Below are 12,295 nucleotides of genomic sequence, written 5' to 3'. Positions count from 1 at the left end.
TGGGAATACAATATGGATGGACACAGAGAAGTAAATGCAAAGTATGTGCAAAGTTCCACTCTGATTGTAGGAGGAAAAAGCCCTGACTGGGAATCAGACAGTCTGCATTTTAGGAGATCCTAAAAGTTTTAAAGTCAAATATAATCAATGCTTATTGAATGCCTACTCCTGCAAGGTGCTATTCTAAGCTCTATGGGGGAATACAAAGACAGTTGCTACTCCTAAGCTTATAAAACCTAAATTTACTGCATAATTGAGAAAAAAGAGAGAACTAATAAATGTCTGCCCACTAACCAGGTGGGCAGGAGGCAATGCATGGCTTAGGAAGGTATTTGTTACAATAGGCCGTGTTTATCGAATGCTTTTCAGTTTCCAAAGCATTTCTTTTTGCATTTCGTTAGGAGATGGACGTGGACATGGCCAGTAAGTCTATAAATGATCATTTGAGGAGGGAGAAAGAGCACTGACAATTGGTTGAAGCTCGCTCAGGGGTGAGATCTCCTGGGCTTGAAGTCCTGGGGAGAATTCCATTTTCCTGTGTAGGGTCATTTAAATCAGTCTGCCAACTAATGAATGTTACTAAGGCTGGCAGTATGCTGATTATTTTCCGTGTCCTTGATATGTGCCCCCAGCCCCTAGGCTTACCATCTGACAAATGCATGTCCTCATGTTGTAGCAAAAAGAACATTGGATTGAGGGGTCAACAGTCCTGGTTTCCAGTTCCAAATCTGCTGTTCCTAGATGTCACTTCTCTTTTCTGAGTCTCAATTTCCTCAGCAAAAGAATATTTTGCTTTCCAGTATCTCGAGGGTCAGTGACTTCAGATTGCTACTCTGCTACACCTTAATAGATAGGCTTCCTGAGTTGGGCTGGCTGAGAAATTCGCTTGCTTCCATGGCTAACCTGGTGAGGAGTGTTGGCGGCTCAATCCTTGGGGACCCTAGGCTAAAGCAGGCAGTTCATCACTAAGCCTTTCCTGCTTGAGTGGGACTGACCAGAGCTGGTGTGCTTCTGGCTTGGCCTAGGATAGTCCAAGATCCCTTCCATTTCAGAAAGAGACATCACAGCATATCGCTGGTGGCCTTTCCTCCTCTACAAAAGGTGGGTAACAATGCTGACACTCCCCCACTTCATGGCAGCCTGAAGGTGCTACGGAAATGGAAGCCATTAGGATCCCAAGTGGAACTGAACTACGGGGAGACAAGTCAGAAGGCTTTTGTGCCTGAAGTTGGGTCAGCAGTCATAGCTGGGATAGATGCCATGGGAAGAGCAGAAGACTGAGATGCTCTTCCTAGGTCTGCCCTCATGGGATCTCCCAGGATAGTCCTCAGGGACTAAGAAGGGGTTGGATTAGCCCAGCATCCCTTAGTTGAATTTGGATATGAAACATTTAGGACCGGAACCCGTAAAACTTGGTGCAGAAGGTTGGGAGGCGTAGAATACCCACAGAACAAAGATGGGCAGGGAAATTGTGGGGCAGAGTAGAAAAAAAGGAAACTTTGCATATCAAGGAATGTTTGATATTATCATCGTTTCATGCTGAGTATTTTGGGAGGAAAATTTTGCTGTCATTGAGCATCAGGGTTTGCTGAAAACAGTTTTTGAGCTGAGGCAAGGTTCCTTCTCACTTTGCATTCCAGCTGTGATTTCTAAGGCCCCCTTCCAACTTTTCTAAGTTAACATTCTCTTGAACTAAAATTTCAAACTACTCCCTCTTGTGTTATGAATGGGATACTGTCATTGGTGTTCAATCTCGATGATTTTCCTCGGTTTCCATTATCCTTTAGCTGCCCAGTATGTATGTAGATAGGGATGTACATGCATGCAGACTCTGACTTGTGGGATTTTGTTTGTGTTCTTTTTTGTTTTCCATGGAATATACAGGAGGAAGCATCTCCCTTTTCCTTATTGGATATTTGCTTGAATTTCCTGACTACTCATCTGGAGAAGTTCTGTTCAGAAAGACAAGATGGAACTCTGTGTCTCCAAGAACCAGGCATGTTCCCTCAAGAAGTGGCTGATAGGCTCCTCCAGACTATGGCCTTCCATGGTAAGACCAGATGAAACGCACCAAGGTACCTTCTAGTTAGTGTTGCTACACATGTAGCGCTTTGGTTTAGAATCAGTGGAAGCTTATGTGGTGTGTTTGATTGGAATATTGGAGAAGGTGACAAGCATGGTGTGGTAGAAGGAGCTGAAGATTTGGGCTCAGGAAACTCCAATTTACTCTTATTTTTGACCATTCCTAACTGTGGCACTGGGCAAGACAGACTTGGTAAGTTTGGTTGGACTGATGACTTCTGAGGTCCCTTCCATCTTTAAACCTGTGATCCTGTGATTCCAGGGGTAAAAAGAATTCACTTGCTTCTATCCAGTTCTGAAACTTTCTGTGTAATTTGGGATGATATCTGGCCTATACTGGGCTGGCAAGACCTATAATACTGTATTCGGTTCAGCTCTTAGAAGGACAGATTGGAGCATGCCTTGGGGAAGGGGAGAAGCCTTGGAGACTGCCAGATGAAGGCCATTTGGTGGCATTGGGATGTTCAGTCTAGAGAAAACGGTGTGAACATGTGATCTGAAGGGCTGACTCTTGGATGAAGGATTTGACTTAGTCTTTATGGCTTTAGAGGCAAGAATTGGGATTAATTAGCAAGCCAAGTTCTGCTGGATGTGTAAGGAAAAACTTGTTTACAACGAGAGCTGCTGCTAAGTGGGATGAGCTGCCTTAGAGGTGATAGGCATCTTTCTTAGAGGTCTTCAGGAGGGACTCTTGAGTGCCCATGTACCAAAAATGTTGTAGAAGAATTCCTGTTCAGGTCTGAGATATTCCAGATTACCTTTAAGGACCCAAGTCCCCTTTCCAGCTCAGATTTTGGGATTTGAGGGCCTCATAAATTGGCCAGGGCTCTCATTTTGGTTTGGGTAGCCCACCTCTTGACAGGAATAACTTTCCTTCATTGCACATGGTTTGAAATATACATTTAGCAGTCTTCTGCAAAATGCATGTTTTAAGTGGAGAGAAGAAGGATGAACACTATCATGAGAAAATGAACTCCTGCTTTTGATCTTTCAAACTAGGAAGGCAAACCTTTTAAATTTATTCCCCAAAATCACTTGGCAGTGGTAAGGAGAAATTCTGATTGCCCAGTCTAGAGTGGGAGTCAGGAGACTCAGCTGTAGTACTGGCTGTGAGTCTGGCGTACAGTGTGACCCAGTAGGTCATTTCTCTCTGACCTTCCATTTCCTCTTCTGTAAAACAAGAGATGGTGTCTGAGGTCCTGTCCAGCTTTTGCAGTAAAACAATTCTGTGGTTCAGTGGATTTGTCCCACTGTATATGTTGACTACTTTGGCTCATGGTATTTCATGAACTTTGAATACTTTTTGGGCCAGGAGTGATAGAAATGGTTAGCAGGGAATAGCAATCTCCCGAGGTAAGTAAGGGCAATAATTTAGTGTCTCACTGCTCCCAGGCCAACACACCACATGTCCTGACGGCTTGAAAGAACTGGTGGCTGGTATTGCTGAGCTGCAGTCAGCAATCTTGAAGAAATACTGGCAACTGGGAGTGCCGTTGCTGCCCCAGGAAAAGCCAGATGCTCTGATTTCAATGAAAGGAAAAGGGAAAATCTTAAACTCCAGATCAGAGAGCCTGGATTGGTGAGCCCAGTGATGGGGAGGACCCCAGCCAGGCCTCTTGGCCTGGGCAGCTCTTGCCCTTTGTTCTGTAACCACTGTACCACTACCTACCTCACAGACTTCGACCTTCCTTGGGCTACTCAGAGCTTCTCAAGCCTCAAGGCCCTTGCTAGAGGCGACACTTTCCTGGTCCTGCCAAGCAGAGTTCACAGTCACCTCCACACCAGACTTGCAGCTCTAGAGGAGAACCTGTGCAGGAAGTTTAAATTCCCGACAGCAGTATTAAAGGGAGACAAGGAAGCAGCAATCAGTGAAGGCCCTCATGGCTTCATGGAGAGGGGGGGCGTGTCACAAGAATCTCATTTCTTTTGATAGTGTAACTAAATTGGCAGATCATAGAAGTGCAGTAGAGGTTGTCTTAGATTTCAGACAAGGTTTCCTGGATCTTTAATGGATAAAGTTAGAGGACTGAGAAATGAATCCAGAGCTCACTGAATGATTGCACCACTCATCTTGGAAGGAGGTCTTTATTTAAATACCCCTAGCTCTGGGCCTCATTCTTGTGTTGTTCAGTATTGTTAGGGTAGTGGTAGTAGCATGATTTTGAAATCTTCTGATGATATAAAGCTAGGAGGGACAGTAAATGTGTTAGATAACAAGATTCAGAAATTCCATTCAGCAATTTGTTATTGAGCATTTGGTATCTTCTATGAGCAAGGTGCTTTGTTGGGGGTGGAAAGACAAAAATAAAGAACAATCCCTTCTTTAAAGGAGCTTACGTTCTGTTGGAGATAAAAAAGGACTAGCTAATCTGAGAGGGAGGGAAAAAGGAAGGGAAGGCAACTTGGGCCTCACAGAAGCCAAAGGGAGAAAGAGGAGGAGGTGGTGTGTGCCATGTGCATGGGCCAGGCCGTGGAAGGTGAACCAACATGCTGCAACAGTTGGCTCCATGTCGGGTCAATGTCAGCGAGTGAGTGCAGATGGATCCTGGCCTTATCCAGGGCACGTTCTCACTGTAAAGAGACTGACTAAAGTCAGGAAAACTTGTGTTCAAATCCTGGCTTACCCACTAACTAGCATCTGACCTGGGACAAGTGAAATGACTGAGGAACTTGGACCTGATGGCTTCCAAGAGGGCTCTTCCAGCTCTAAACAGACTATGCTGTGACCATGGGGGTCACCTCCCAGCCTTGATAAGCAGTCGTCCTTGTTGGGGCACCAGGAGCCTCCATATGCACTGGCTCGTTTTCCTGATGTGCACGGATCGATCTTTGTTGAATATATGCATGAAGATGGTTTGTTTCCTTGTCTGACACAGAGGCCTTATGTGAGCCCAGAGCGTTAACTTATAACTGTAGAGTCTCCATGTATGAATATGTATATGTATACAATATATACGCAATGTGCAGGCTTAAGGAAGTGAGGTGGTGCGGCAGTGGATGGAACGCTGGGCCTGGAGTCAGAAGAGCTGAGTTCAAATGTGGCCTCAGATACTTCCTAGCTGTGGGAACCTGCGCAAGCCACTTAACTGCTCACTGGTGATAATAATCGCACCTCCCTCCTGGGGGTGTTGTAAAGAGCTTAGCACAGTGCCTGGCACATAGTAGGTGCTATAGAAATGTTAGACGTGACTATCATTTACATGTGCTCTAGCAGGTCACCTTTTTATGGTGCATTACAGTTTATAAGGGGCAACTAGGGGGTGCCATCGTGCATAGGATGCTGGGCCCGAGTTCCAATTTGGCCTCTGACGCTGACTAGGCAGGTCACTTCACCCTGTTTGCCTCAGTTTCCTCATCTGTAAAATGAGCTGGAGAAGGAAATGGTGAACCAGTCCAGTGTCTGTGCCAAGAAAACCCCAAATGGGGACACAGAGAGCCGGGCACAGCTGAAGTGACTGAACAACAGAAAACAGTTGACAAAGCACTGAACTCACAGTAACCCAGTGAGACAGGTAGTGCAGATGTCACTGTGCCCATCTTATAGACAAGGAGATGGAGCTTCAACAAGAGAAGCTGCTTGCCTCCGGTCATGCTGCTAAGAGCTGGGCCTCGAAGCCTGGGAGCGATTTCAGCAGGTGGAGGTTGGGAGGTGGGGGGGGGCAATAGTGGACGTCGGTATGACACACCCTCGGTGCCACCTCGTTGATAATATCTGATGATTATCCCTTTTCCTGGTGTTTCCTCTTCTACATGAACATGAAATATTAAACTGTCAGTTTCTAAGCAACTTCAAGAGTAATCTTTTGCAGGATTCCCAAGTAATCTCAGTTTCTATGCCCATGCCTGGGTCCCAGCCCCTATTTTTAACCTGTGGCTCATTTAAACATGTTGTTAGTTCTTCTGTTCGGTGACTTAATAATGTACCAGGAGAGTTTTCCTGCTAAGGTAGAATGAAATGTTCTCAATGCTGTTCTTTTCTCCTAGGCCTACTAAATGATGGAACCGTGGGAATTTTCCGAGGCAACCAGATGCGCTTGAAGCGAGCTTGTATCCGCAAAGCAAAGATATCTGCTGTAGCTTTCCGGAAAGCCTTTTGCCATCATAAGCTGGTAGAACTTGATGCTACTGGTGTGAATGCCGATATCACCATCACAGACATCATCAGTGGGCTTGGCAGTAACAAATGGATTCAGCAGAATTTGCAATGCCTGGTGTTAAACTCACTCACCCTTTCCCTGGAAGATCCTTACGAAAGGTGCTTCAGCCAGCTGTCTGGTCTTCGGGCTTTGAGCATTACCAATGTCCTCTTCTACAATGAAGACTTGGCCGATGTGGCTTCACTGCCTAGGCTAGAGAGTCTGGACATCTCCAACACATCAGTGACAGACATCACAGCGCTGCTCACCTGTAAAGACCGGCTGAAGTCCCTGACCATGCACCACCTGAAGTGCTTGAAGATGACCACCACCCAGATCTTGGACGTGATTAGAGAGCTCAAGCACCTGAACCACCTGGACATTTCTGACGATAAGCAGTTCACCTCTGATATAGCTCTTCGCCTTCTGGAGCAGAAGGATATTCTGCCCAATCTTGTGTCTCTGGACATTTCTGGGAGGAAGCATGTGACCGACAAAGCTGTAGAAGCTTTTATTCAGCAGCGGCCTACCATGCAGTTTGTAGGCTTGTTGGCCACTGATGCTGGCTACTCAGAATTCCTCACCGGTGAAGGCCATCTGAAGGTTAGCACATTTTAAGAAACTCTTTGAGCATGGGGGCAGCAGTACAGTAGGAATAGAAGTGCTGACTCTAAGGAGAAGAGGAGCTGGCCTTGGGAGTAGCATTCAGAGTCGTATGTTATTTTGAGTCTGCTTTCTCCAAAACCCTATGAGGAAGATGATACAGAAATTATTGTCTCCACTGGGAAACTGAGGCTCTGAGGAACACCTGCTATGTGTCAGGTTTTCTGCTAAGTGCTGGGGATACAGCAGAGAAGGAGAGGTGATTCATGGTTGGCCATTTGCACGTGTTTGCTGCTGGCGTACACCAGAGCTTCACCATGCTCTCAGAGAGAGGCTTAGGAGTTCCCTTCGCTCAGAAGGTTTCCTCTCATTCCATGTGATATGGGATATAGTAGAAGGAGCCCTAGATTCCTAGCAGAGACCCTGCATTTAATGGCCGGCTGCTCCTTCTGCCTTAGGACCTTGAAAGTCGCTTCAGTACTTTAAATTTCACCTTCTGGGGTTGGCCTACCTGGTCTCTAAAGCCCTTGTGCATTGATTTGAATGCTGTGATCCTAGTGAGTGATGGAGCCGGCCTTGCGCGGGTCTTATGACTTCAAACCTAGCGGTCCTTCTGCTACATCCCACAAGGCTTGGCAGCCATGGCCAGTCTTTCTGCCACAAACCATTTATAAATCCCCTTTTTTCCCGAAGGAGCCAGGAAAATGCTTTGTGGGGATACAAGAGAAGTAAAATGATAATGTCTGGCATTTATAGAGAGCTTTAAAGCTTGTAAAGCATTTCTTAGATTCTTGTTTGATCTTCACAACAACCCACTGATGTAAGTAATATAGGTGGTAAACCCACTTTTTAGACAAAGAACATGAGGTATATGTAGAGGGGTCAAATAAGCTGCTTATCACGGACCTGGTAAGCATTAGAGGCAGGATTTGAACCTAGTTCCCTCCTGGCTCTCTTTAATTATTTTGGGATACCTCCCTATAAGATTAAGTTCATGCCTCCAAAGAGCCGATGATCTCATGAGCATCATAAATAAGATGTTATTCGCTAGTGCTTAGCACACTACCTTATGTAATGTAGTATATATTGAAAAATGACTGGTGCATATCAGCAGATAGGCGCTCAATGAGTCCAATAGGACTGCGGCTCCAAGCATGTTGGCGAAGAGTGGTCAGTTTGGCTGCTTGTGCCATGTTGGGCAAATCACTTCATTGATCTGGACCTCACCTATCCAGTGAGGATGTTGGACAGCTCTCTCATGTCCTTGTCAGTTTTAGATAGTGTGGAGCCTATTGGATTCAGAGGAGGGCCTGGCTACTGTGGTGGGAGGGGGTCAGGAGGAAGTGGGACTCGACTTGGTCTAGAGAGGGTGAAGGGGAGGTTAAAGGGGGAAAGCCGCCGTCAGCGATAGAGGGGAGGGGAGGGGGTGGAGGCTAGCAAACCAGGGACCTTTAAGGCCTCATTTCAGTGCCAAGATTAGAACAAAAACCATTTATTAAACTTGTACAAAAGAAAGGCAAAAATATGATCCCCACCCTTCAAGGAGTCTACATTATTAAGGAGAAACAAACGTTAAAATAACCGGGTACATTCAGAGTATATACAGAGTAGATAGAAAGTGCTCTTGGAGGGAAGGCCGTAGCAGCAGGCGCACCAGGAAAAGCTTCCTGCGGAAAGAAGGTTAAATTTGATGCCGTTCTGAATGAGGCCAGGGAAGCCAGGAGACAGAGGTGGGACAAGAGAGCCTTCCTGGTGTGAGGGACGGGTCAATGCCAAGCATGGATCCTGCCATGGGGAGGAACAGTAAGTAAGCTGGTGCAGTAGAGAGGATGGAGGGGAGGAAAACCAGAGAAGATTGGAAAGGTATGGAGGAACCAGACTGCAGAGGGCATTAAATGCCAAACGGGAGAGTTTGTAGTTGACTTTATAGGTAATTTGGGGAGGGCAGTGACATGACATGGTGAGAGCTGCAGTTTAGGAAGACCCAATTTGACAACCGAGATTGAAGTGAAGTGAGACATGAGTCAGAGATCCAGCAAATACAATTGCAGTAGTCTTGGAGGAGCTGAACTAGGTGGTAGCTATGTGCATGGAGGGAAGTGGATGTACGCAAGGGATGTTGTTTGGGAAGGTAGAAATGACAAGATCTGGTACTGAATTGAACATAGGGGATGACGCTGAGAGTATGAGTTTGGGTGAGCAGGAAGGCTGGTGATGCCCTCGACAGTAATGGGAAGCTGAGGAAGGCATAGGGTTTGGAGGGAAAGACAGTAAGCTCAATTTTGGACATCTGTTTGAGATGCTTACTGGGCATCCGTTGAGATGTCTAAAGGGCAGTTGAAGATCCAGTTACTATAGCTCAGGAGATGCTCTAGAGCTTTTGTAGATATATGGGAATCATCGGCATAGAGATGTAAATTGATCACCAAGTGAGATGATACAGAGGGAGGAAAGACAGACCCATGGGGGACACCCACGGTTGAGGTGTGACCTAGCTGAAGATCCAACAGAAGCTACTAAGAAAGAGGGGGTCAGGGGCAGCTAGGTGGTGCAGTGAGTAGAGCACCGGCCCTGGAGTCAGGAGGACCTGAGTTCAAATCCAGCCTCAGACACTTGCTAGCTGTGTGACCTTGGGCAAGTCACTTAACCCCAATTGCCCTGCCTTTCACCTCTCCAAAGGAAAAAAACAAAACAAAGAAAGATGGGGTCCAAGGGAGCAGGGACACCACACCTTAAGAAGAAAGATTATTTGGGAGGAGGTGACCAACTGTGTCAAACGTGGGTAACGTGAATTGGGTAACATGAGGAACTGGGGATTCAGGATGGTTCCACACAGCATCAGTGTGGAAGATGGAGAAGAAAGATTGTGAGCCAGGCACTGATTCTGTAATTGCCTAAGTGCATAGATCACTAGGCCATATGATACCTTCTCAGGGCAGAGATTCCAGAAAGTATTGGATTCCTGTTACTAGGTCTTGATGGATTCCCATTTGAAGCCACAAAACTCAGAAGGATTTAAAAGTGACCTTGTAAAGCTGAAATCTAAGCATGTTTTCTATCATCCCTTTGCAAAAGGCATTGGTTTGAAACTGTTTGCATTTGAAAATCTTGATCCTAGATGAAGAAAGCTGCAGCATCTGGTACTAGCACACATTCCATGCCTCTAGAAATGTGCATCCTATCTACACCCATAGTCCCCCACTTTTGAAGAATGGAGGAAGGTGTGGGTCTCATAGTTCCATTTTTGGCCTAGGCTTGGTCATTGTAATTTTATAGCATTCCACCTCACTTTTTTTTCATTAAATATTAAATAAGCATCTGCTCTACATAACATATGTTGAGGCTGGTATAGAAGTAAACAAGACGAGATCTTGAACTTCAAGGAGGAAGCTATCTATGTCCCATGCTTTGAATTCTTGTGGGTTTAAGGGTTTATTAGTTCATATTTATTTTTTTGACTATCCATTTTTTAGGCCATAAAATAAGCATTTGAACAATTTTAACACAGAAAAAGAGGCAGTTTAAAATATTTTTACTTACTGGTTTTTGTTACATTTTGGTTTATGACATGCTTTGTGCTAGAATTGGGGCTTTTACATTCCCTTCTCCCACCAGTTTCTTTCCCTAACACAATTGGGGAACCCCCGGAATCCCTGCTCATGTCACCACAGGCTTCACCCATCCCAGGTTTCCATCTTGTCAAGTCCAGCTCCCCAGTTCACCTGATCCAGTTTCCATCACTTTCTCCATCCTCACTGAGTCCCTACTCTGGCAACCAAGATGGTGAGGTGACTTGAAACCACGGCCTATGAGAATTGATTGGAAGAACTTGGAATGTTGAGCCTGACAAAGAGAAGTTAGATCATGCTAGTTCTCTTCAGACAGTTAAGAGTCTGCATGTTAAGCAGCTAGGGGACATCAGAACACTAAGTCCCAAGTTCAAATCTGGCCTCAGACGCTTACTAGCTGTGTGACCCTGGGCAAGTTACTTTGCCCTGTTTGCCTCAAGTTTCCTCATCTCCAAAATGAGCTGGAGAAGGAAATGTCAGACACTCCAGTGTCTTTGCTAAGAAAACTCCAAATGGGGTCACAGAATCTGAAACACCTGAACAACAATGAACTTCACCTTAAGGAGTGTTTAGAAGTATTCTTTTTAACCCTGGATTGCATTCAGGTGAATAGGAATAGAGTGGAGAGTTATAGGGAAGCCGATCTCATCCGAGAATAAGGAAGTATTTCCTCATAATAAAACTTCCCCCAAATGGAATCGGCTACCTTCCCTGCATTCTCATGGGTCTTCAGACCAGAGGCTGCATGATTCCTTGGGGATGTCATAGACGGGGTTCAGACTTCAGACAGAAGTTGAACCTGGATGATCTCAAAGGGCCTTTCCCAGTCTTATGCTAATTCTTTTTTTTTTTTTTTTTTTTTTTGGTTTTTGAAGGATGGAAGGCAGGGCAGTTGGGGTTAAGTGACTTGCCCAAGGTCACACAGCTAGTAAGTGTGTCAAGTGTCTGAGGCCAGATTTGAACTAAGGGCCACCTGAGTACAGGGTTGGTGCTCTACTCACTGCGCCACCTAGCTGCCCCTCTTATGCTAATTCTAATGCTTCTGGAATGGGCATTCCCTATCCAGACTCTGTTTAGGAACATTCCAGAGTGCCTAACCAGTGGTCCTGTGAGCCAGACAAAAGAAAGATCTCTGTGATCCTGTCGTTAAATAGCAAAACTCAAAAGAGAGCCCTCTGATTAAAAAAAAAAAAAGTAAATATTTATATACCACATGTTTTTCTTCAGTTGTACGCTCCCTAACATGTTCTGCAAAGCTAAATTCATTCAAACTTGTAATTTAGCACGGTAATGATTAAAATTGATAGTAGATTGAATTGTGTGGTATATAGTTCAAAGACCTCCACTTAAGTCCAGCTCTTTTGTCTCCCTGATTTGGTGTAGAGGTGACCCTGATATCCACAAGGTTGTGCCTTCGGAGCCCTACCAAGCAGAACCAGGTGTTGGCTAGCCTGGGGTGAGGGTGTAAGAAGGCCAGCAAGGGATTGTCATCCAGAGGCCATTCTAGTTCATTGTCAGGATCTTCATTACCAGAAGATTGGCCATGGGACCATGGAAATAGATATCTCACGACAGTCTGTGTCAGTGGAAAGGAATTGCTAATGAAATCCTGGAACCTTGGTGTAGTTTGGGGTACTAAATTGGTGAATCACCGGAAGAGCATTTTTTCAGTCTTTAAAACCTGTAGGCAATTTAATTGGCTGTTAATATTTGGCATGGTGGTAATGGAGAGCCCCTTCATTTTGCACATGAGAGTAGTTTGAGTCTGTATTTTGTAGAGGATATTCATAAACCTCCCGGAACCAACAGAATGTAGACAATGCCTAGATCTTTGTGGTCTGTGTTTTCCTACACTCAGTCTCTTATGTATTTAAGGCCTTTGACATCTTGGTATGATGGAGGAGA

General features: G+C 45.3%; 1 protein-coding gene across 2 annotated transcripts in view; it reads left to right on the top strand.

Annotated features, from left to right (window-relative positions):
• ZYG11B (zyg-11 family member B, cell cycle regulator) overlaps positions 1-12,295 on the top strand; it is a 64,006-nt gene that overhangs the window by 17,564 nt on the left and 34,147 nt on the right. For both annotated transcript variants that reach the window (XM_036756161.1, XM_036756162.1), the window contains exons 2-3: positions 1,885-2,050; positions 6,067-6,821. In XM_036756161.1, coding sequence (XP_036612056.1) covers positions 1,885-2,050; positions 6,067-6,821 — 921 coding nt within the window. The remainder of the gene's footprint in view (positions 1-1,884; positions 2,051-6,066; positions 6,822-12,295) is intronic.

Source organism: Trichosurus vulpecula, chromosome 4, assembly GCF_011100635.1.
Source record: "Trichosurus vulpecula isolate mTriVul1 chromosome 4, mTriVul1.pri, whole genome shotgun sequence".
Taxonomy (NCBI): Eukaryota; Metazoa; Chordata; class Mammalia; order Diprotodontia; family Phalangeridae; genus Trichosurus; species Trichosurus vulpecula.
The sequence above is the reverse complement of the archived record's forward strand: the minus strand, read 5'-3'. Positions and strand labels throughout refer to the sequence as shown.